The 23,343-nt window shown below is 40.4% G+C and overlaps 1 protein-coding gene across 1 annotated transcript in view; it reads right to left on the bottom strand.

The window, feature by feature from the left end:
- Positions 1-23,343, bottom strand: part of SLIT3 (slit guidance ligand 3) — a 488,331-nt gene that overhangs the window by 424,551 nt on the left and 40,437 nt on the right. The window contains exons 2-3 of the mRNA XM_075209818.1: positions 4,639-4,710; positions 1,925-1,996 (exon numbers count right to left, since the gene is read on the bottom strand). Coding sequence (XP_075065919.1) covers positions 1,925-1,996; positions 4,639-4,710 — 144 coding nt within the window. The remainder of the gene's footprint in view (positions 1-1,924; positions 1,997-4,638; positions 4,711-23,343) is intronic.

Below are 23,343 nucleotides of genomic sequence, written 5' to 3'. Positions count from 1 at the left end.
ATCTGGAATATAAAGTCCTAGGAGAATATACAGAAAAAAACCTATTCAATTAATCTCACTTATTAATAATATAGTCATTAATGATAAAACATTAAAAAATAAAAATAGGGTTCCTCCCCCAAAAAATACATATATTAGGATGTTACAAATGTCTACTGTACATAAAATTTATTTTTACAGTTGCTCCTGATTGCAAACACATGTCCTACCATGCATACACAGCTGTCATCACTAGTAATCGGCGTTTACGCCAGACCTGTAGCTGGTGCAAGTGATACGACAGAAAACCATATACTATTGAGATGCCCAAAGCTTGAATCGGACGATGCTTTGTGTGCACGACCTTGGCGCATCCTTACTGTACACTGACTATGGGCATATGCCCCTTGCCCTCCCTGTTCTGCCGCTGAACTCGTAGGCTCTCGTAAAGGTCCCTTGCACTTGAAGATGGACATTGCTGCGTTCTCTGGTGTATGGTTCATTTCTGGGCATGCCCAGAGAGATTTTATACAAGACAAGTTAACCCGTACATGATACTCATGCATTCTAGTCAAATCAAGCTACTTAAGGTGTTAAAAAGGTTCTTGTCATGCATTTGGGGCTAGGCCAGGCCTCCTCAGGGGAAGAGCGTTACTTCCCGACGCAAGCGCCCTTTTTTAACGTGGTTTTGTCCACATGTCACCACCTCATCATTTTTCTCCATCACCTCATCCTTCATCTCTATCGCCACATCTATCCAGATGTCTATCCAGACACAGGGATCTCTCTCAGCGGTCCTGAGTATCACACTCCTCTCGCTCTGTTACCCCCAGCAACCACCAACCACTCCCCACTGTCACCCCCTGGCAACCACCAACCACTCCCAACTGTCACTTCTCCTTCAAGAAATATATATATATTTTTTTAAAATCTTTATAAACACTTTTAACAATTAACAAATTAAAAACATCTTTGTATAGCAAATTTCAGCCCTTTCTGAGTTTTTTTTCCACACACACTAAGAATTTAGTAGGTCAGTGTATAACTCCGCCCAGCAGGTGGCGCTGCAGCAAATTTCAGCCCTTTCTGAGTTTTTTCCCCACACACACTAAGAATTTAGTAGGTCAGTGTATAACTCTGCCCAGCAGGTGGCGCTGCAGCAAATTTCAGCCCTTTCTGAGTTTTTTTCCCCACACACACTAAGAATTTAGTAGGTCAGTGTATAACTTTGCCCAGCAGGTGGCGCTGCAGCTTGGTTTGTTTTTTTTCCACACACAGACACACGCCACTAGGCTTTTTTTTTATAGTAGATATGGGCACGTGTCTGTATTTACCTGCCTTAATGAATCAGGCCCTTAGTGTCAATTTCAATATCGTTTGCAGCATTAGCAATTGTTATGTAACAGGATGAAATCTGTTGCCTGTGCTGGACGGTGACTGAGCAGTGTACTTAGTCATCTATGAGACCACAAGCTTGCACAGTTGCTGTAGACAAAAGTAACAGAAGAGGATGCGGCTGAGGAAGGTGCGCTTACTGCACTGCGGCAGCTGTAGGTGAGGGAAGAATTTTGGAACTTAAAAATAATATTTATTAGTTTTCCTTCATAATAAGAATGTGTGGATAAGCTTCTTCATATCCAAATACTGATACCGTTTGTACGTAATTAAAGTGTTATTTCTTTAAACGTTTTTCCCAATTCATATTTTGTTTTTTTCAACATGTGATGATATAATACTAAATTATTATTATCCTTTTATATATATAGCGCTGTACATCGAGAGGATCACGACACAACTAATTACACACAATGACATGAAATAGGAAGTAAAGATGGCCCTGTCCAGATGAGCTTGCAATCTAAGTGGTTTGGGAAATACATGATACATAAGGAAGACTTTCGTGCATTATTTTTTTTTTTAAATAATATCATTAGTCTGCACTTACATTCGCTCTAATTGCTTTAGGTCTTGAAATGCTCCACGCTCTATGATACTGATTTGGTTGTCTTCCAAATGCCTACAATCAAAAAAAAATAAATCAGTTATCTAGTGACAATATTTTCCTTAAATACATTCACATAATACATACAAGAAACATGTTTGAACAATTAAGGATGAAATTACATTTTTCATCTATGCTTACTTTTTTAAAAGCTGCCAAAATATGGACCTGCAGCACAAATTACATTTTGAGATGTTACGCTCCTATTTTTGTGCGTCCATTTATATGGGAAGCGCACGGATCTACATATCAATCAAGATTATGCAATCTGCAGAGGGTTGCAAATTTGCTTAGTGTTAAAAGATAAGTTGACGCAGGCTACATCTGAATTTCTGTTTCCATACCGTTTGTAAGTTATATTTACATTGGCACTGTATATTACTTTTACCATGTGCAGTGACTATATTCTATATGCCTTCTGTTCTGAATAAACGCACTGAAGAAAGGAAAAATGTTGGCGAGTACACTCAGCTGTAGCAAAAATTGGATGTGGGTTGAGCAAGACGATCAGTGCATGAACCAGCATTGCCGCAGCCAGGTGCGCACTTAGGAGTGGTTTTCAGATGCCCAGAAACCCCGGTTGCTCCAATCATGTGATCTAGGAACTTTGTAGTTAGTATGTACATTAAATGAACTATAACAAACTATAATCTCAATTTTAAATATGTTTTAGTTGGTTACGAGGGGAGATAATATTAAATGTGTACAGTTATATTAATTTGGTAAGATGGTCTGATTTATGGAGGTTAATATTAACGTGGAGTTTTACATTAATGTGCAGCTTACTTTCTACTTTTTTTCTGTTTAACATTTTTGCATTTATGTACATTTTACTTTTCTAATTGTAGTTTCCCTTTACTATTGCACCACTACCTTATTTATGTTCTGCATACAGTTCTGAATTGTTTGCTATACTATAGATATGGATAACTGCACAGTAGCATTTCCATTTATTTTCAACAGCTGTTATTCATGGACAAGTACATTTCTCTTGTTCTGTAGATTTTGCGTGTAGGTTTCTATGAATGACTCCATGCTTGATATTTGCCCTGTGTTCCTTCTGCTGTAACACCTGCTCTTGTTCTACCAATCAGAATGAGGTACAGCCGTTTGTTCCCAGCCTCGGCTAATGGCCAATCAGGCGGGATGGGGCTGGAGGGGAGTCACATGACTGACATATCTGCTGCACATGAGCAGGGTCATGGTGTGACTGGTACGAACTATACTCAGTAGTTGCTTCTGTATGAATACTAGTCACTTATATTAATTATAGCTATAAGATAATATCGCACACTATATCAAACAACACCACTTTGAGACTCAAACTTGTTATTTACAGTAAAATGATTTGACTACAAAACGTGTTTGTTATTGTCTTATGACAGGAATTTGATTTTGTTTTGTTCAAAGCAAAACATTTGGAAAACCCCTTCTAGAAAACTGCTTCTGGGGTCCCCCCACAACAATCACATGGGCAGCTCTGGTGGTACCTCATCCACTGCAGGCAGGTCTGCAATTGCATTTTCAGTAGTTGTTGGTTTTGTTTTGTGATTGGAATATTTGTATTACATGGAGTGTAGAGCTGAGTTTATCTGCAGAGCACCCTTTTTAATCGTTGAGTTACTTTACCAATTTGAGTGCTGACCACATCTACATTCATTTATATATTTCTGTAGAGCATGTGGAATGTTACAGCAAACTGATAAACCTCCAGCCAATTCAGTGTGACTTCCAGTCAGCTATAACTTCATGAGATTTATTGGTTCTACAGAGAATAGGATGGAAAATTCTCATGTGAACTTAATTTTATTATTATATACTGGATAATTATAGGCATATTAGAAGTCACAGAGGAGTTATGTGATCCTATAAATGCAAAAGGCTGTAGGGCCCCGTACTTTTTATAGAGGTCATAGAAATCAGAGGTCACTTTTAATATCTGGGATAACTCACAGCAGGGGATGCGTTATTACTTATAAACGTTATATAACGTCTCCTAACAAACACTAAAGTGATGACGTCAGATTTACCGATTATAAGCGATGACATCAGAAGTAAATTTTTATACAGACATTTACAGGTGTTTATATAGATATTAAAATAACTTATGTACTATATTCAGAAAAATGCAGCTATTCACACTGCTGTCTCTTTGACTATATGCATAGTCTATTTCCACCCCCAGTTGTCCATCATCACTAGAAGTACAGGAAGTTTAACAGAACTGTTTGTATGAATCTGGATTTGTCATAATAAATCAACCAGAGTCTGTAGCACTTCACAATACACATAAAAGCAGACTAATCATGAGTCTTGATTAAACAGGATAGTAAATCTGATGGGCATTAGTTTTCCAAGGGATGTGCCAGTTTACCATGTGTAGCGGTATACAACACTCATAAACACAAGCTCTTAGGAGCTGATGCGCATTAATTAAAAACAACAATGCCATAAAACAGAGCTGTGGATTTCTTTGGGTTGCTGAGGTCCACTGAATTAGTAGAGGGCCACATCTGGCCTTCAGGTCACCACCTGTAGTCTATTGTGTTAATTACTTCAGGGATCTGACTATAAAAATAAATACATGACAGCAATATAGTAAACATGCTCACATAATTGTTACATAGATCGTTTGATGTTTCAGTTTGTAAACTTACAGCACTCGAAGATTTTTCATGCCAGCAAAATCTGTCTTTGTAATTCTTGTAATATTATTTTTATCCAGGTCTCTGAAATAAAGAAAGGATACATAAATACGTACCTAGGCATTTTGTCATGAAATAATTGTTCAATCAATAATCAGTATGCTCCCCATAAATGATGATATGCAATCATGCAAATTTGTAGTATATATGACACATACACATTAAGGACCTGATTTATAGTTTAATGCAAAAATGTGACTCTATGCTTCAGACATGCGGACCTATAAATCTAGCCCGCAAGTACATTTAACACAAAACCGCCCCTTAACATCATCAGCTTAGAAATTTGCGCAAAGCCTTTTTGGACTGAAAGATATTTGTATGTCAAACTTGGATGCATCTCTTCTCGTGTAAGGAGCCACCAGTATAAGATATGCTCAACTGAAAACATAGCCACGGGTTGTGCAGATGTGCAGTGCAACAAATTTTACATACATATATATATATATACATATATATATATATATATATATATATATATATATATATATATACAAGTTAACCCGTGCACGATACTCATGCATTCTAGCCAAATCAAGCTACTTAAGGTGTTAAAAAGGTTCTTGTCATGCATTTGGGCCATAGCCCAGGCCTCAACCACCAACCACTCCCCACTGTCACCCCCGGCAACCACCAACCACTCCTAACTGTCACTTCTCCTTCAAGAAATATATATATATATTTTTTAAATCTTTATAAACACTTTTAACAATTAACAAATTAAATTAACAAATTAAAAACATCTTAGTATATCAAATTTCAGCCCTTTCTGATTTTTTTTCCCACACACACTAAGAATTTAGTAGGTCAGTGTATAACTCCGCCCAGCAGGTGGCACTGCAGCAAATTTCAGCCCTTTCTGAGGTTTTTTTTCCACACACACACTAAGAATTTAGTAGGTCAGTGTATAACTCCGCCCAGCAGGTGGCGCTGCAGCAAATTTCAGCCCTTTCTGAGTTTTTTTTCCCCACACACACTAAGAATTTAGTAGGTCAGTGTATAACTCCGCCCAGCAGGTGGCGCTGCAGCTTGGTTTTATTTTTTCCACACACACACACACACACACACACACACACACACACACACACACACACACACACACACACAGACTAACACATGCCACTAGACATTTATAGTATGGATATATATATATATATATACACACACACACACACACACACACACACAGACAGACTAACACACGCCACTAGTCATTTATATTATAGATATATATATATATATATATACACACACACGCTCATATATACACAGTATATACACAGTGGTCTAAGTGGAAATTTACGAATGGCGGTTTGGACACTTCGGAGGGAATTCAATTTTCAAAATATCCTCGGAACGTCCGCAAGATGCCGCACACAGATTTCTTTTTACAGAAGTAAGGCTCATTTTTGCAAGCAAAAATGAGCGTTACTTTTTACCATAGTGAAGGTAAAAAAACGCATCTGCGATGTTCTTAGGAAGGAACATCGTGGATAGCTGAATCTGGTATGGAAAAGATAACAGGAATGTAAGTGAATGGAATTTGATTTTTACAATGAGGGCATACCACCATATACACCCTACTTCTCCATATTTCTCCAACACTTGTTTGAGCGGTTTTGTAATATTTCACAAAGGCTGGGACTAATATGTTTATGTTTATGTTTTTGCCAAGCAAAAGAAACTTCTGGAACAAAATGCTGACAATTCACTTAATTACAGCTCAAAACTGTTATATTTGTGTGGCATACATAGCGAAGGTAATTTGCTGAAATCCACAAAGAAATCAGCCAGGTTATAAATAAACTTCATCCCAATACTTTATATTGAAATTTCTTTGAGCATAGTTCTGTGACCAAAGGCAAGCTATGTGTATGAGCAAAAGCCCAATCAGAGTATAGGAAGAAAATACTGTGCAAAACTGAATACAAGAGATTAAACAATAAGCTTCCAAAAATGCTAGTTCCAATATGCTTTCAGAAATACATTATGGGTAAATACTCGGCTACCAATGTTATGTACTAAAAAGAGATAAAAACCATTTGGTATTTTTTTTTCAGTCCTTTAGCACTGGTGCCAAAGACGGAAATTCAACCGGATGAAACTAAAGTACATGAGAATCGGCTTCAGGAACATAAGATTATCCTGAGTGAAAAATGTAGAGACCTAACCCTATGATTACTGCCTTAGGATGCTAGTAGGCAATAATCCAGGTACCACAGCTACAATTTTCCCCAACTTGGCATACTTTGTTCTTTCAAAACACAGTTAAAAAACAAAACAAAAAAATAGATGAGTCAAGATATAACAGTTCCAGAAACCGTGCACTATAATTTTAAAGATATTAAAGCAGATGTATATGGCCAGGCAACGTTCTCTTAAGTGTCCAGCTCAAAAGTGATCATACTAGATTGCAACAACTAATATGTACAAGGAAAATGTGTATGAGGGTTAAAATTATTCTAAGGGGGGAATTCAATGGGCCACGTTACTGTAAAGAGTACAGCGGTCTGCGCACTATTACCGTTATTCCGGTAATAATGCACTTAAATACCATTATTATGGTAGATTCAACGCCGGCTTTTTGCTTGCAGCTCAGGGCAGAAAGCCGGGTTAAAGTTATCATAGTAACGGTAATAGATTTTGAATTTTGGATTTTTTTCTGTCCGAGGATGTAGTTCTTTTTTCTACTGACTTTGTAAATACATGTAACTCCTAATGTTCGAAGAGTATATCTATCCAGCGAGGATCAAAGCAATGTCACATATCTATAGCCTTATAACAGGAGCTTACAGGCCCTCTCTCATTCCTCTAGAGCATTCTGGGAAAAATGAAAAGGTCTGTGAAAGCTAAAATGGTTTATGTGACTTGTGAGGAGCTGGGACTTTATCAATGGCCTGGCCTCTGCCTAGGCTATTCATCTTCAATTCTGTCCTGTGCACACTTGGTACATAGCAGCATTACCCGGTTTACATATTTTTCATGTTATAGACTACTTAGCTGGTGCTACAGTCAAGGCCATCTTAACAACATTATGGGCCCCCGGGCAAAGCAGTGCACCGGAGCCCCTAGATATAGATATATAGATGTATACAGATACAGATATAGATATATAGAGATAGAGATAGATAGATGTACTTGCTCAGTGACCCTTGTAGGTTTTTTTGCAGGTTTTTTTTCTTTTGCAGGATTATTTATTCTCATTAAGAGCTGTGTCTATGGGGCCCCCTTGCCCGTGGGGCCCCCGGGCAGCTGCCCATCGTGCCCAATGGAAAAGATGGCCCTGGCTACAGTGACCTACTATCCAATGCAGTCTTATACACGTGTCTATGGCTTATTTTCCATTGTAGTAACTGCCCAGTTCTTCACACCCATAACTTTTTATTTAACTTAGTTCTAACACATTATCTTTGTACTTGTCATGACACATAGGTTTTGTAAATATACAGACAATTGGTGTATGTTTAAAAACCACACTGACTGGCACACAAAAAACCCCCCAAAAAACATGTTTCTCTGCAGTTGTTACTAAACTAAGTCCTCACTGTATTGGGAACGCTCATTATTAAGTTTATTGTCATTTACTCTACAGAGAACAGCTTATTGTGCAAAGAAAAGAAAAATACCTCCCAAAAACCACCCCTTAAGTCAAAATGAATTTGCAGATATGAGTCAAGCATGAGATATTCCTACCTTCCAATTCAATACGGCCACGTAATCCTAGGAATAACGCAGCCTGCGCAGTATTACCACTAGTACAACAAATTTAACGTTGATTTCTGCTCGCACCTCTTGGGGCCGCGAGTTAAATTGGGGTTAAAATTACCTTATAAAAGTTAATAGTATTAACGCCACATTAATCCTAGACTAACGTGGCTGACTTGAATCTGCCCCTTAGAATCCCAGAAAACAGGGCAAAATAAGCCCCGCCCCTGTTTAGTCCACAAATGGTCAAATTTGTACAAATGTCACCCACTTCCTGTTAAGCACCACCCCTTTTGTGATCCTCGACTCGGGATGTCCCTCTGAAATTGGGAGCATTGGGAGGTGTGCATTTTCTGACTGGACATGTTCAGAATATAATTAAACATATAAATATCTAGCATTCCCTTTATCAAATCCGAGACATAGCTTTCTTTATTGAGACACCTTTGCAGACTTTAAAGACAATAGAGCTGATGCGGTGTTGGACGCACACCAGTTTGCATTGCATAAAATACGCAATCTGGATCTGCACATGCTCACAAAGCAGGCTGCATATGTAGGAGCGTATGCAGATTTGCTGAATCTAACACACTTACACTCGGCTTATGACAGGACTAGCATGACGGGGGAGGAAAGGGCATAATTGCCTAATCTCCCGGAATGTCCAGGAGACTCCCGAATTTTTGGGAGTTCTCCCGGACTCCCGAGAGAGCAGGCAAAAATCCCGGATCCAGCTGTCGCCGTTGTTGAAGATGGTGGGGGCGTGGCTAAACACAGTATTGTGGCCCCACCCCGTGGTGCGATTGGCTAAAATTACCCAAGACTGACAGGGGCGGAGCATAACAGAGCACTACGCGTGGCCACGCCCCCTCGACGGGCCCCCTCCCGGACAGCTGCCTTCAAAAGTAGGTAAGTATGGGAAAGGGGCAGTCTAACATAGTACAGTTCAGTAAGGGCTTGTTTGCGTAATTGAAAACAGACGCAGACCCTTACACGGACGTATATACACTTGTCAAATTGGTATCAATTGAAGTTCATAGAGATCAGGTGCAAATACACGCTGATGATGTACAACAAACACTAGCTAACACCTTCTGATTCGCTGATTGCTGAATCACCATTGAAGCTGATATTTTTTTTATTGCTCGTGCATATATTTATTTCGAGTGTATTTTCGCAACATTTTCTTTTTGGTCATACAAAAGAAGCAGAACGTCTATAAATTTGTAAAAGGTGCTTACAGCCCTCTGTTATTAATTTCTGCTGTGTTTGAGAGGTTTTGTTTTTTAAAACAATCTTATAACAACCTAATAGCAAATGCACATTTCACTATCAAAACAAATGTTTTAAATAGTGTGAAAGTGTATATGCCGGACATAAACCTGGTGCACATGCTACTGGTCTAGAACTGCATGGATCTTGTAATTTGTCCAACTTAGCGGCACATGCATGCAAATGCTGTTTTTTAAGTGAATGCATTTTACATGCATACATTTGTATCAAATTTATTCAAATTCAGCAGTTTCTAGGGGCAGATTCAATTAGTCGCAAGGTGCTGTCAGATATAGCCTCAATGTCCGGCTGCACACACTGCGGGGTTATACGGTAGAGAAATCTCCATTCATGAGTGGAAATTTCTATAAAAACTCAGTGGACTGTTCCTGAGACACGTTGCGCCCCCTTACACCAAATTGAATCTGCCCCTAGAAATGGTAGAAACAAGTTCATTAGTTCTGAAATTGCAATTGCCAGTGACTATTAACAGCAGTTTGAGAATGAACAGGTAGTATTATGAGAGAAAGTAGTATTTAGATATTATATTCATCCCCAGAGGGATGATAAGTATTAATATTTATCACTAAGCAATAAGCCTAATCTGGCACTGGCAATAAAACAAAAAGGATGTATGCCAGTGGTTCCCAAACTTTTGCAGTTCGTGGCACCCTTAGAGTCTCCAAATTTTTTCAAGGCACCCCTCCAAAATAATTACTGAACAGTCCTGTTTTAGAGGTAGTTGGGTCAAAAAGTTGTAATAAGTATTTAGGTCACGACAGAAATACTTATTTAGTTGTATGCAAAAATGCCCCTCTGCATCCAGGCACCCTGCCCCCTCTGCATCCAGGCACACTGCCCCCTCTGCATCCAGGCACACTGCCCCCTCTGCATCCAGACACACTGCCCTCTCTCACGTTGCCCCCTCTGTCACGCTGGCCCCCTCCTCTGCCCTCTGTCACGCTGGCCCCCTCCTCTCTCACGCTGTCCCCCTCCTCTGCCATCTCTCACGCTGTCCCCCTCCTCTGCCATCTCTCACGCTGTCCCCCTCCTCTGCCCTCTCTCCCCCTCCTCTTCCCTCCTCTGCCATCTGTCCTCCTCCTCTGCCACATGTCCCCCTCCTCTGCCCTCTGTCCCCCTCCTCTGCTCTCTGCCTCCCTCCTCTGTCCTCCTGGTCTGCCCTCTGTCCCCCTCCTCTGCCCTCTGTCCCTCTCCACCATCTGTCCTCCTCCTCTGCCATCTGTCCTTCTCCTCCTCTGCCCTCGGTCTGCTCTCTGTCCCCCTCCTCCTCTGCCCTCTGTCCTCCTCCTTTGCCATCTGTCCTCCTCCTCCTCTGCCATCTGTCCTCCTGGTCTGCCCTCTGTCCCCCTCCTCCTCTGCCCTCTGTCCTCCTCCTCCTCCATCTGTCCCCCTCCTCCTCTGCCCTCTGTCCTCCTCCTTTGCCATCTGTCCTCCTCCTCCTCTGCCATCTGTCCTCCTGGTCTGCCCTCTGTCCCCCTCCTCCTCTGCCCTCTGTCTTCCTCCTTTGCCATCTGTCCTCCTCCTCCTCTGCCCTCCTCCTTTGCCATCTGTCCTCCTCCTCCTCTGCCATCTGTCCCCCTCCTCCTCTGCCATCTGTCCTCCTGGTCTGCCCTCTGTCCCCCTCCTCCTCTGCCCTCTGTCCTCCTCCTTTGCCATCTGTCCTCCTCCTCCTCTGCCATCTGTCCTCCTCCTCCTCTGCCATCTGTCCCCCTCCTCCTCTGCCCTCTGTCCTCCTCCTTTGCCATCTGTCCTCCTCCTCCTCTGCCACCTGTCCTCCTCCTTTGCCATCTGTCCTCCTCCTCCTCTGCCATCTGTCCTCCTCCTCTGCCATCTGTCCTCCTCCTCCTCTGCCATCTGTCCCCCTCCTTCTCTGCCCTCTGTCCTCCTCCTTTGCCATCTGTCCTCCTCCTCCTCTGCCATCTGTCCTCCTCCTCCTCTGCCATCTGTCCCCTCCTCCTCTGCCCTCTGTCCTCCTCCTTTGCCATCTGTCCTCCTCCTCCTCTGCCATCTGTCCTCCTGGTCTGCCCTCTGTCCCCCTCCTCCTCTGCCCTCTGTCCTCCTCCTCTTCTGCCCTCTGTCCCCCTCCTCCTCTGCCATCTGTCCTCCTGGTCTGCCCTCTGTCCCCCTCCTCCTCTGCCATCTGTCCTCCTCCTCCTTTGCCATCTGTCCTCCTCCTCCTCTGCCCTCCTCCTTTGCCATCTGTCCTCCTCCTCCTCTGCCATCTGTCCCCCTCCTCCTCTGCCATCTGTCCTCCTGGTCTGCCCTCTGTCCCCTTCCTCCTCTGCCCTCTGTCCTCCTCCTCTGCCATCTGTCCTCCTCCTCCTCTGCCATCTGTCCCCCTCCTCCTCTGCCCTCTGTCCTCCTCCTTTGCCATCTGTCCTCCTCCTCCTCTGCCACCTGTCCTCCTCCTTTGCCATCTGTCCTCCTCCTCCTCTGCCATCTGTCCTCCTCCTCTGCCATCTGTCCTCCTCCTCCTCTGCCATCTGTCCCCCTCCTCCTCTGCCCTCTGTCCTCCTCCTTTGCCATCTGTCCTCCTCCTCCTCCTCCTCTGCCATCTGTCCTCCTCCTCCTCTGCCATCTGTCCCCCTCCTCCTCTGCCCTCTGTCCTCCTCCTTTACCATCTGTCCTCCTCCTCCTCTGCCATCTGTCCTCCTGGTCTGCCCTCTGTCCCCCTCCTCCTCTGCCCTCTGTCCTCCTCCTTTGCCATCTGTCCTCCTCCTCTTCTGCCCTCTGTCCCCCTCCTCCTCTGCCCTCTGTCCTCCTCCTTTGCCATCTGTCCTCCTCCTCCTCTGCCACCTGTCCTCCTGGTCTGCCCTCTGTCCCCCTCCTCCTCTGCCCTCTGTCCTCCTCCTTTGCCATCTGTCCTCCTCCTCTTCTGCCATCTGTCCCCCTCCTCCTCTGCCCTCTGTCCTCCTCCTCTGCCCTCTGTCCCCCTCCTCTTCTGCCCTCTGTCCCCCTCCTCCTCTGCCCTCTGTCCCCCTCCTCCTCTGCCATCTGTCCTCCTCCTCTTCTGCCCTCTGTCCCCCTCCTCCTCTGCCATCTGTCCTCCTGGTCTGCCCTCTGTCCCCCTCCTCCTCTGCCCTCTGTCCTCCTCCTCTTCTGCCCTCTGTCCCCCTCCCTCTGCCCCGCGCCAGGCAAAAAAAAAAGAAAGAAAACAGAAACTTACCAATTCGCGCGGCGCCGGGACCCAGCAGCCTCCTCTCCCGCAGCTGTCACTGAATGACGTCAGTGACAGCTGCGGGAGAGAGGAGGCTGCTGGGTCTCAGCGCCGCGCGAATTGGTAAGTTTCTGTTTTCTTTCTTTTTTTTGGGCTGGCCCACGGCACCCCAGTGACAGTGCCGCGGCACCCCTGGGAGCCGCGGCGCACACTTTGGGAACCGCCGATGTATGCACTTTGATAACCCCCCACATCGATAACAATAATGTACAATAAAATAAACAATGCTAGTGCCCGTGATAATGAATGAAGTGTAAGTGGTGCCGTTACATCCTTACCCACTTTATTTAGAACTACCAGGGTCACCCAGCGTTGCGCGGGTCTGATCTGTAATGTGTAGCAGTTTTTATATATTAGCAAATTATTTGTTAAATAAGCCAAAAATGCTATTTAGAATAAAATAATTGTTGCTTTTTCGTGTTGTCGCAAGGTTTGTTGAAGTTAATTAACTGGATGAAGGTGGTAATTAATAATTTCTGTACACTACCAGCAGTTGCAAATTTTTATCATAAGCATGTTTAATGTATTTTCTATCTTTTTAATAGAAAAATATAAAGTGCTGAAGAAGCTAATTAATATTTCCTACATTGAAATGACATCGAGTTATATTGGTATAATTTTGTTCGCAATTCCATGAGATCGTTTCTGGTATGTAGCATTCGCACACCAAATAGCCAGTACACAGGGATCATAAAAAACCAGCTTATACATGTCTAGAGGCAGAAGCCTGAGGAAATGACACCTGGCAATCTCAAGCAACAATGACCAGAGAAATCCACCAATGCCACATCGAGTTCCTGGGAGGTCACGACCCAGCAACCTATGAATGAAAACCTTAATACTATAACTGTGTATCTTTGGGATGTCACTCTTTTTACAACTGTACGGTGTATAAATTATTCACCTCTAGCTTTGGAAACCAGAGCATTCTGATAGAAGCTTGTGTTAGTGGAAACAAACGAATGCGTATGTATACCAAACTTTGCCTTGTAATATATTTTGTGAATAAAGCTTTGTGATTTGGAACCACAGCGATCGCATTGGAGAATTTTTATTGGTGACGATAGTTACGGACATAGCAGCTTCCTTCTAACAGTCAAACAATTGTTTACCACTAAAAAAATTATGTTTTCAATATATGTTGCTTTGTTGCTTTCTCGCATTGTCACTATGTATATTTGGTCTACTAGGTTACATTTTCGATACTAAGTAACTATGTAAGATTTAACAGCTTTACCTTGAAGCTGTATATTTGCCAATAAACAAACAAACAAACTTCTCCTTTTATACATATAGGGGGGATTCCATTCTCAGTGGTAATTTTTATTTAACACCGCAGAAAGTGATTTTCATGTGGTTTTCACTAATTCTGGAGCGCGTTAAATTTACCCGTTATTCAAATCTATTTTTAACGCACCGTTTTGTTAGCGAAAACAGTACCATCGAGGACAAATAGATGATCCATTGAAAGTAAAGGGAGGGAGGGAGAAGCGTTAAAAGCTATTTAATTCTTTTTTAACGCAGAGCGGTAAACTGTCAAATCGGCAGTTTTATCTCTCACCTCTCATGGCTGTGTAAAAAATTAAAAACATAAGAAAACTAGTGAAATCATGTAATAATGTAAAAGAAAAACAAACAAACTATGTGTCTCAGTAATGTCTAACACGGAAAAGGTGTTTTTTTTTTTTTTTTACAAAAAACTTGTAAAAAAAAGAAATAATAAAGTTAATAAACCCAATATTCACTAGTTAATATATGTATGTATATATGTATGTACTAATGTGTTTTGTCATGGTATAGATAATTGTATAGTAAAAAAGTAAAAAAAAAGAAAGTATAGTCCAAAAAAAATTACTGTATGTAGATATTATAAAAGAGAAGGTTGTGTAATGCAATACAAATGTATGCCAACGCATTTTTTTTTTATTATAGATGACCCTTCACTCCCCTAAAAATTTGCAAGCACCAATGTTTAACGTGCAGGGGCTGTGTTACTTGTTTTTTAATTAAATTGCACAATTTTTTACGGTGCAGCACCTAAAAACGGTCGTGCCCGCAGGTCAAAACCCACGCGGATAATTTTCATTTTTTGACGCTGCAAAAAAATAAATACCTCGCCCAATTGAATTCCTCCCATAGATTTGAAAGAAATCAATTTGTGGCAAATATTTCTCATTCGTGTATTAAGCTTATTGGTATACACGCAACAAAAATACCATCTTAACAACCATTAAGTCAAGCTCACCACAGTCAAATTCAACCACTCCTGAAAAGCCTTTAATAGTCTTATCTACAGTATGTCCTATGCTTTATGACCCTGCACCTTTATATTATTTCTAGAATAGATTAACCCAGGGTAAATCTGCATTTAGACATCTCTTAACATAATTTAAAAAAACAAAGTTTGAGTGCCTGAATTTTGCGACTGGGATCAGTACAAGATTAAAGTTTTAATAGTACAAATAAAACAAATCTACACATATGAATACTCCATCCCATAAGGAGTGAATGGAATTAGAGCAAATACATCCAAAACCAAATGGAAGGTAAAGTATAGGTTAAAAAGTGCTACTATCAGGTATGACAACTTGCAAACACAAAAAAATAGTACCTGAAAAGGTCAGACTGCTGGCACCGTAGTACAGCAGTTGAACACATATGCATTGAGAATACATTGTTTAATTGCCAACTGTCCCTATTTTTCCGTACTCACCGACCACACCATAACATTTTTAATTTTCTGCTTGTTATATGTAATTCTCACGACCTATTCTTATTCTCTGAACTTTAGAAGTTAACATTTATTAAAAAGATTATTTAAAGTGCAAAAAAGTACACATGACATGATGGAGTTGTAGCGCTCCAAGGCCTGCCGAGCGTAACCTTCATAGATGCATTGGCTCAGCAGCAAAGTGTCCCTGGAAGAATGTTGGCAGTTATGCACATTGTATATACACTATCAGTGCAAATCTACATATTGCTGTGTTTGAAACAAATACACAGCATTCTCTGGAGGAGAAAAAAGCTGTAACAAACTAACACAATGTATAATGCTGGAGGGTATGAAGTGAAATGGTATATCACACACTGTTGTATAACAGGAATAGGGGTCAGGAGTCTTAGAATCACAGATTCAGATATTAATAAAGACATTTACATTGCTACCTAGCCAGGCGCGGACTTGGAGAGCTTAGCCCGGGGGGCGCACAGACGGCCGCATCGTGTGACAAGCGATGCGGCCGCGTCATTGATGACATGCGATGCGGCCGCGGATAATGTGGTAGAAATTTGACCGCCGGGGGAGTTGGGTCCGGCCCAAACAGGGGTCGGACTGATGCCCCCCTGCCCCCCGGCCCAGCCCACCCCTGTACCTAGCACAGTACAGCCAAACTGAAAACATTTTGTGACATATGTAACAAACACACATTCAAAGTGTACAACTGTTTAGGTCAGTGATGGGCAACCCTCTAACCTTCAAAAGGGCCGCACATTAACTTTAATGAGGCAATAAGTGTTACAAGCTCTAACAAACAAAACTGGTAACAAAGCAGGAAGCCTGGGGCAGCAGGTGAAAGTTCGGAAGACTGCCAGTTGCCCTCTACTGGTTTAGGTTTACAGATATGTATAAAAACACTAATGAAGAGTGGAGCTGCCCACAACCATTTACATGTCTGCTTTCATTTTCCAAGCAGAAATATTAAAATTACAGGTAGAATCTGATTCACTGCCGATTTGCTATTGGCAGGATACATTTTTTCCTAGTTTTGATAAACGTTCCCTACAGTATATGGAATAGGAAAGAGTGAATAATAGGTTCATTGTGAATGTAAACTGGATTTACAGGTTATAACCTGTGTATAAAACACTAACATAAATAATGAGATGATGTGATTGATCAGACATGAATGGATCCATCCTTCTAGTGGGCAGACTGAACAAACACATCACAGCTTACCCATGTATCCAGTTAGCAGATGAACACACGCACAGACCAAAGAGGTCAGTGGCCAACAGGATTGTCCTCCCTATTAGATGCAATCCTGTTGTGATTGTTGTTTAGGACAATCGTTTCTCGTTAACATGGCTAACAAAATCTGTAAATCTGTGACTAATTTTAAACTGTTCTGTATAAGTAAACTTGTAACAATGTACACGGTGCTGCTGTGTAACAACCTAATAATCTCTCAGCACTTTACATGATATAAAGAGATGTTGTCAATTCATTTACAAAACTATAAAACAAAATGTTTTTAGAAATCTTTTTGTGGTAGATCAATGATGTGTATACACAGAGAGAGCATTTTATTACGTACATTTACCCTGTAGTTATTTGCTCTCATACAGGGTCAATACAAATCTCACCCGCCCCACACACACACACACACCCAAGAGGTGGGAGCTGCCTACGTGGCTCCTCAGATTGGACGTGTGCGCATGGCTGTGACATCATAAGCAAGCGTCACACTCCCAGCATAACACTGACATGGAGGAGCAGCAGCCCACAACTTCAGTAAGGCCATAACTTTTCTAGCCTTCTGGCACAGAGAATTATTTGGCTGGAAAAATGCATTTGCACGATTGCCATGTGTCTGTTCAGTAATGATGCTCAGATATTTAATTAACATAATTACGTACTACAATGAACCCGAAATAGCAGGCCCTGAAATTTGTCAGACCATGTACTGTTTTTCCAATATTCTAGTGTTGTGTTGGCATTCCTTACCCCATTACCACCCCTGCTCTTCATTTTCACAGATAGGAGTAGAACTCGATGCATGCTTCGTTAAGACCTATATGCACTGGGGCTGCATTACTGTTTATCATGCTAGTGTCAACACGTGTCAAGCACAAACTAGCATGTGAAGGGTACTAGCATTTTAAATACCAAGTGGAGCTCACTGTCAACTTCCACAACACATTAACCCACAGTACAGAGAACCGGAAATCACAAACTGAACCCTACAGCAACACTAGCAAGTGGCAGTAATAGCGGTAGTGAGCAAGGTAACACTAGATTCAATGGTTCCTAGTGTCATAACCATTTACTTGTGTTTTATTAGCATAAGGCATGCTAGTAAAATGTGTACACATATATATAATTTCAAAGTGGGCAAGCATATACAACAATATGTTATACCGCCAGTGCAAATGTACCATAGACACACTGACACTTCACATCATTCTCAGCATATATATACACACACACACACACACACACACACGTTTTATATATATATATATATATATATATATATATATATATATATATATATACACATATACATATACCTATACATACATATACACACATAGTGGGGAAATAAGTATTGAACACATCAACATTTTTCTCAGTAAATATACATTTAATGTGGCTAACGTAATGAAATTTACACCAAATGTCAGCAACAGCCCTTGCAATCAACACATGCAGGGAAATCGAAGCATAGTTGTCCATAATTTAGTTATAGTTTTCTGCAACAATATAAAATGACACAGGGAAAAAGTATTGAACACATGAAGAAAGGGGGGTTCAAAAAGGCAGACACCAGCTGAAATCTATCAGTAATTAGAAAGCAATACTGCCAGCTGCTTCAGCTACAATTGATGGACTATAAAAAGGTGTCTCATTACAAAGGTGCCACGCAAGAAACATCTCATGGTGGGTAAAAGCAAAGAGCTCTCTCAAAACCTTCACTACCTTATTGTTGCAAAACATACTGATTGCATTGGCTACAGAGGGATCTCTAAACTGCTGAATGCACTGTTGGGGCCATAATCCGGAAGTGGAAAGAACATCATTTCACCATAAACCGGCCACGACCAGGTGCACCTCGCAAGATTTCTGACAGAGGAGTGAAAAAAATGATCAGAAGAGTTGTCCAAGAATCAAGGACCACTTGTGGAGAGCTTCAGAAAGACCTGGAATTAGCAGATACAATTGTTTAAATAAAAAAACAATAAGTAATGCACTCAACTGCCATGGGCTGTATGCATGGTCACCACGCAAGACTCCTTTGCTAGAGAAAAAAACATGTTGAAGCTCGTTTAATGTTTGTTGCACAACATTTGGACAATCCTGTGAAATACTGGGAGAATATAGTGTGGTCAAATGAGAGCAAAATTGACCTCTTTGGATGCCATAATACACACCATGTTTGGGGGAGAAATGGCACTGCACATCACCCCAAAAACACCATACCAACAGTGAAGTTTGGAGGTGGGAACATCATGGAGTGGGGCTGTTTTTCTGCCCACGGTACTGGCATACTGCTTATGATTGAAGGAAGGATTAAAGGGAAAATGTACAGAGACATTCTTGCTAAAAATCTGCCAGGATGCTGAAGATGAAACACGGGTGAACATTTCAGCAAGACAATGATCCCAAACACACAGCCAAGGACAATCTAATTTGGTTTCAGAGAAAGAAAATAAAGCTGCTAGAAAGGCCCAGGCAATCACCTGAATTGAATCCAATTGAAAATCTATGAACTAAAGATCAGAGTCCATAGAAGAAGCCCACGGAAGCGTCAAGATTTGAAGACTATTTGCGTTGAAGAATGGAGCAAAATCACACCTGAGAAATGCATGCGACTAGTTTCTCCATATAGGAGGCGTCTTGAAGCTGTCATTACTAACAAAGGTTTTTGTACAAAGTATTAAATAAATTTCAGGAAGCATGTTCAATACTTTTTCCCTGTGTCATTTAACATTATTATCCAAAACTTAATTTATGGACATCTATTGTTTGATTTCTTTGCATGTGTGGATTGCAAGGGCTGTTGCTGACATTTGGTGTAAATTTCAAATTTCATTACAACAGCCACATTAAATATATATTTACTGATAAAAATGTTGATGTGTTCAATACTTATTTCACCCGCTGTTTGTATGTATATAAACACACACACACACACACATATATATATATATATATATATATATATATATATATATATATATATATACACACACACACACACACACATACATACACACATACATACACAGTATATTGTATTAATGCCAGAGGGTGACAGGCTTCTCATTTGTAGAATTCAATGCAAAGGATTTATATCCCAAGGTTTACAATCTCTCTTCTTAAGAGACTGTCCAGTATCACAAGTTGATAAACAATGGCATTTTCTGAACAGAGTTTACACTTTTGTATTTTTAAAATCAGTACTAGGAATATTTGGCAGGGTTTTTGTCCTTGTTTACTAAATATGTACCAAAACATTTGGTTACCATAGAGAGATTGCAAATTTAAACAGAATTATACTTGTCATTCATTTGTATATCTAGCCAATTATAGCATGCCACTATCATCAGTTCATCTGAAAGACATTCGCTATGAAAGACTGTACCATGATGAATCATGAGAAAGACAGGAGGATTTATATTGTGGAATGCATACTGAAATCTTGCAGACTAGGTAGGATTAAGCATTCAAAATGCAATAAGTAATTTTTACCAAAGTAGTATATTGAGTGCTCAATTTTCTGTTTAGTGTGAAGCTGAATTTAACATGATATGAAACTGGTCAGATTACGCCGATGTCCTGGATAGATAGAACACTTGTTTATTTGCCTAGAGTAACATATTATCTCCACCTCCCATTGTCATCTAAAACTCACTTATAGTTATATGCTAGTCAAAGACACTTTGTCCTCTTTTTTAGAAGAGCAGTCCCCAGAGGCCTCACAATGAGGAAATGACATAGGACACTATGTGGATGACTGAGAAGGGCTCAGTATTTTCTTATTTAACTCATTCTAGACAGGTCAAATATTTTTAAAGAATCCTTCAGGGTAGTTTACTTTTTTTTTTTAAAAACATTTTTTTAAAAATGCATAATTTAAGATACACATATAATTACATACGCAAGCTTCCAATGAGAACTGTGATTATTACTAAACTTTATAAATAAATGAATAATGAATGAATGAATGAATGCATGAATAATTCAGAATCAACACTACAGTCACCAGCCACTTTGTTTGCTATGGAAAATTATGTATGGCTGTACTTTAGATTGCAGCTAGTGGAAAACATAAGCTTTGATAGGAATAAAAAGACGGGAAACAATTGCACTAGCAATATCCTTTTTAACAAATATAGCATCAGGTCAGGATACAGTTCAGACCTGTTTTTTGGAGAAAAGAAGATTCCATTTGTATACTTCCTATATGCAAGTGCTCTATTAACCCTTTCGCTGCTAAGGATCTATGGCCAATTTGCACATAAGGAGACCAGACATTTTTCGTTGCATTTATTTTGAGAAATAACAAAATAATTACTCATCTCTGTGGCAAGTTTGGGAACCAGCCTGCACAAAACGAGGAGCAGCAGTCAAGTTTATCAAAATCAAAATTCAGCAGTCACTCTCAGACAGATTTCATTTCCTGTTTTCTCCCAGGCAGTATCAGAGACCTATGGCATTTATTTCAAACTTTTACATGTGCAGAGTAGGACACCTGACATCATAGTAATGTATAGAGATGCAAGGACAGAGTTTATCTGGCTCTTTCTAGACTAAGACTACATCTGTCATGCAGAAAATACTGGTAATAGCTCCTTTTTCTAAGCTATAACTTTAATTAGCAGTATCAACTATTGAGAACATTTTAGTATTGTTCTCCTCCCCCTAACGGGAGTACTGAAAACTAGGGGGAGGTAATTGTTTGAGAGAGAGGACCAATCATAAGCCTCAATCAAAAGACTGTGGCTTGTGAATGGGCCTCCCGATCACCCATCCACTGCCATTTTAAAGTGGCGAACGGGATTGATTTTACATTTCTATATTACAGAACTGGCAGGGCCTCTGGCAAACTGGCTGCATGGAGCATATAGGCAGAGGAGCGCTGTAAAATATAAATTTTACAGTAAATGGTAGTACAGTTTTAAGCACCTTTGCTTCACCCAAACCCATCACTCTTGATATGACTTAAAGACACGCACACCTATATATATATATATATATATATATATATATGCTGTGAGACAGTAATGGGCTCAGGGCAAGGATAGTGGGACCCCAATCTCCTTAGTAAAAATTACTTTAACAGGTGCAGGTCTGTGTGAGCTGTTGATGTTGGTTTAGGATAAGAGGGACATAAGAGGAACTATGTAACTTAGATTATAAGGTAAAGCCTAGTATTTATTTACATTAACTTGATCTTTTCACTTTACATTTACATACCTCCCAACATTTGGCAGCATCGGGATTGGGGTCATAGCCACAGCCCAATGGGTGCCTAGCTCTTTTGAAGCAATAGGGTGCCCCATTTTGTCCTCCCCTCTAAAGCCATTACTTGCCACGCATAGCAGTAGTGAACAAAGTACCTCCCAACTTTATCGCCAATCGGGATAAAGCTGTCCTGATCGGGATGGCAGAACAGAGCCCTCGAATCGGGAAGGTTGAGTGGTATGCATTTCACTTAACCCAAGCGGCTCTCCCCATTGAAACAATAAGTCTATTGTTTTCCTGGACCCCTGGGGGTTGAGATACAGGCTTTCCAATCCAGATTTCATTACAAAGAATTGTACTGGTGGGTCCATGGTAATTGTCCCCATATTAAAATGACCCTGTATATGTAAAAGGCAGTTCATAGGACAAATGTCTAGAATCCAGCCAGTCTAAAAATGGTGTCATGTTTACAGCAAAGCCAGTATATAAATATATTTGCTATAATAACCAATATTTTTTCTAACTGGTTGTGGTTTGTGACAACGCGACTACACCAATTATAGTGTGCTCTAAGTTGGTCTAAGCTATAAACTTCTACAAAAGTAGTGGATAAACCCATCTGACTGAAATCTACTCATAAGCGATTGAAATGCACATGGAAGGTAGCGTATTCATTTCATGACACATATAAGAGAAACTAAAAACCACACAAGGCCAAAATATTTAGTATACATGTGGATTAAAAATAAAAAAAGCTCAAAAAATCTTAATGTTTGATTTCATCTTTGCATATAAGGCTAATCTCTTGAACAAAGGAAACTAATCATATTCTTCTTTGAAATTCTATATTTTAATATATCAACCAATAATATTTATTGTAAAATCTCAAAGCTAACAGCACTTAATATTAAACTTGTAGGATGCATATAAAGTCCACTATAGATTTAGTATAATATATTTTTTATATGTATGTTCAAACGTCATACAGAGCTTTTAATGAAAGTACATGTATATTTGAAGACTTATTTCAATAAACACTACTACAATAATATAGAATTTTTTCAGAGAAAAGAAAAAACTCATTAAAATGCTCTTAAATATAGTTTTATAATGTAGGTCATCCAGGAAGCATACTTAGCTTTCTCCAAATAGAGTAGTAGATCAAAGATGACTGCTGAAAACGTCTTGATATTAAAATTAAATATTGTGTGTATTGTATTTAATGAAGTTGAAAGCTTTGCACTTTATACTGGTA

Source organism: Mixophyes fleayi, chromosome 4 (genome assembly GCF_038048845.1).
Source record: "Mixophyes fleayi isolate aMixFle1 chromosome 4, aMixFle1.hap1, whole genome shotgun sequence".
In the NCBI taxonomy this organism is placed as follows: Eukaryota; Metazoa; Chordata; class Amphibia; order Anura; family Limnodynastidae; genus Mixophyes; species Mixophyes fleayi.
Note: the sequence above shows the minus strand (reverse complement) of the source record. Positions and strands in the feature narration are given on the sequence as shown.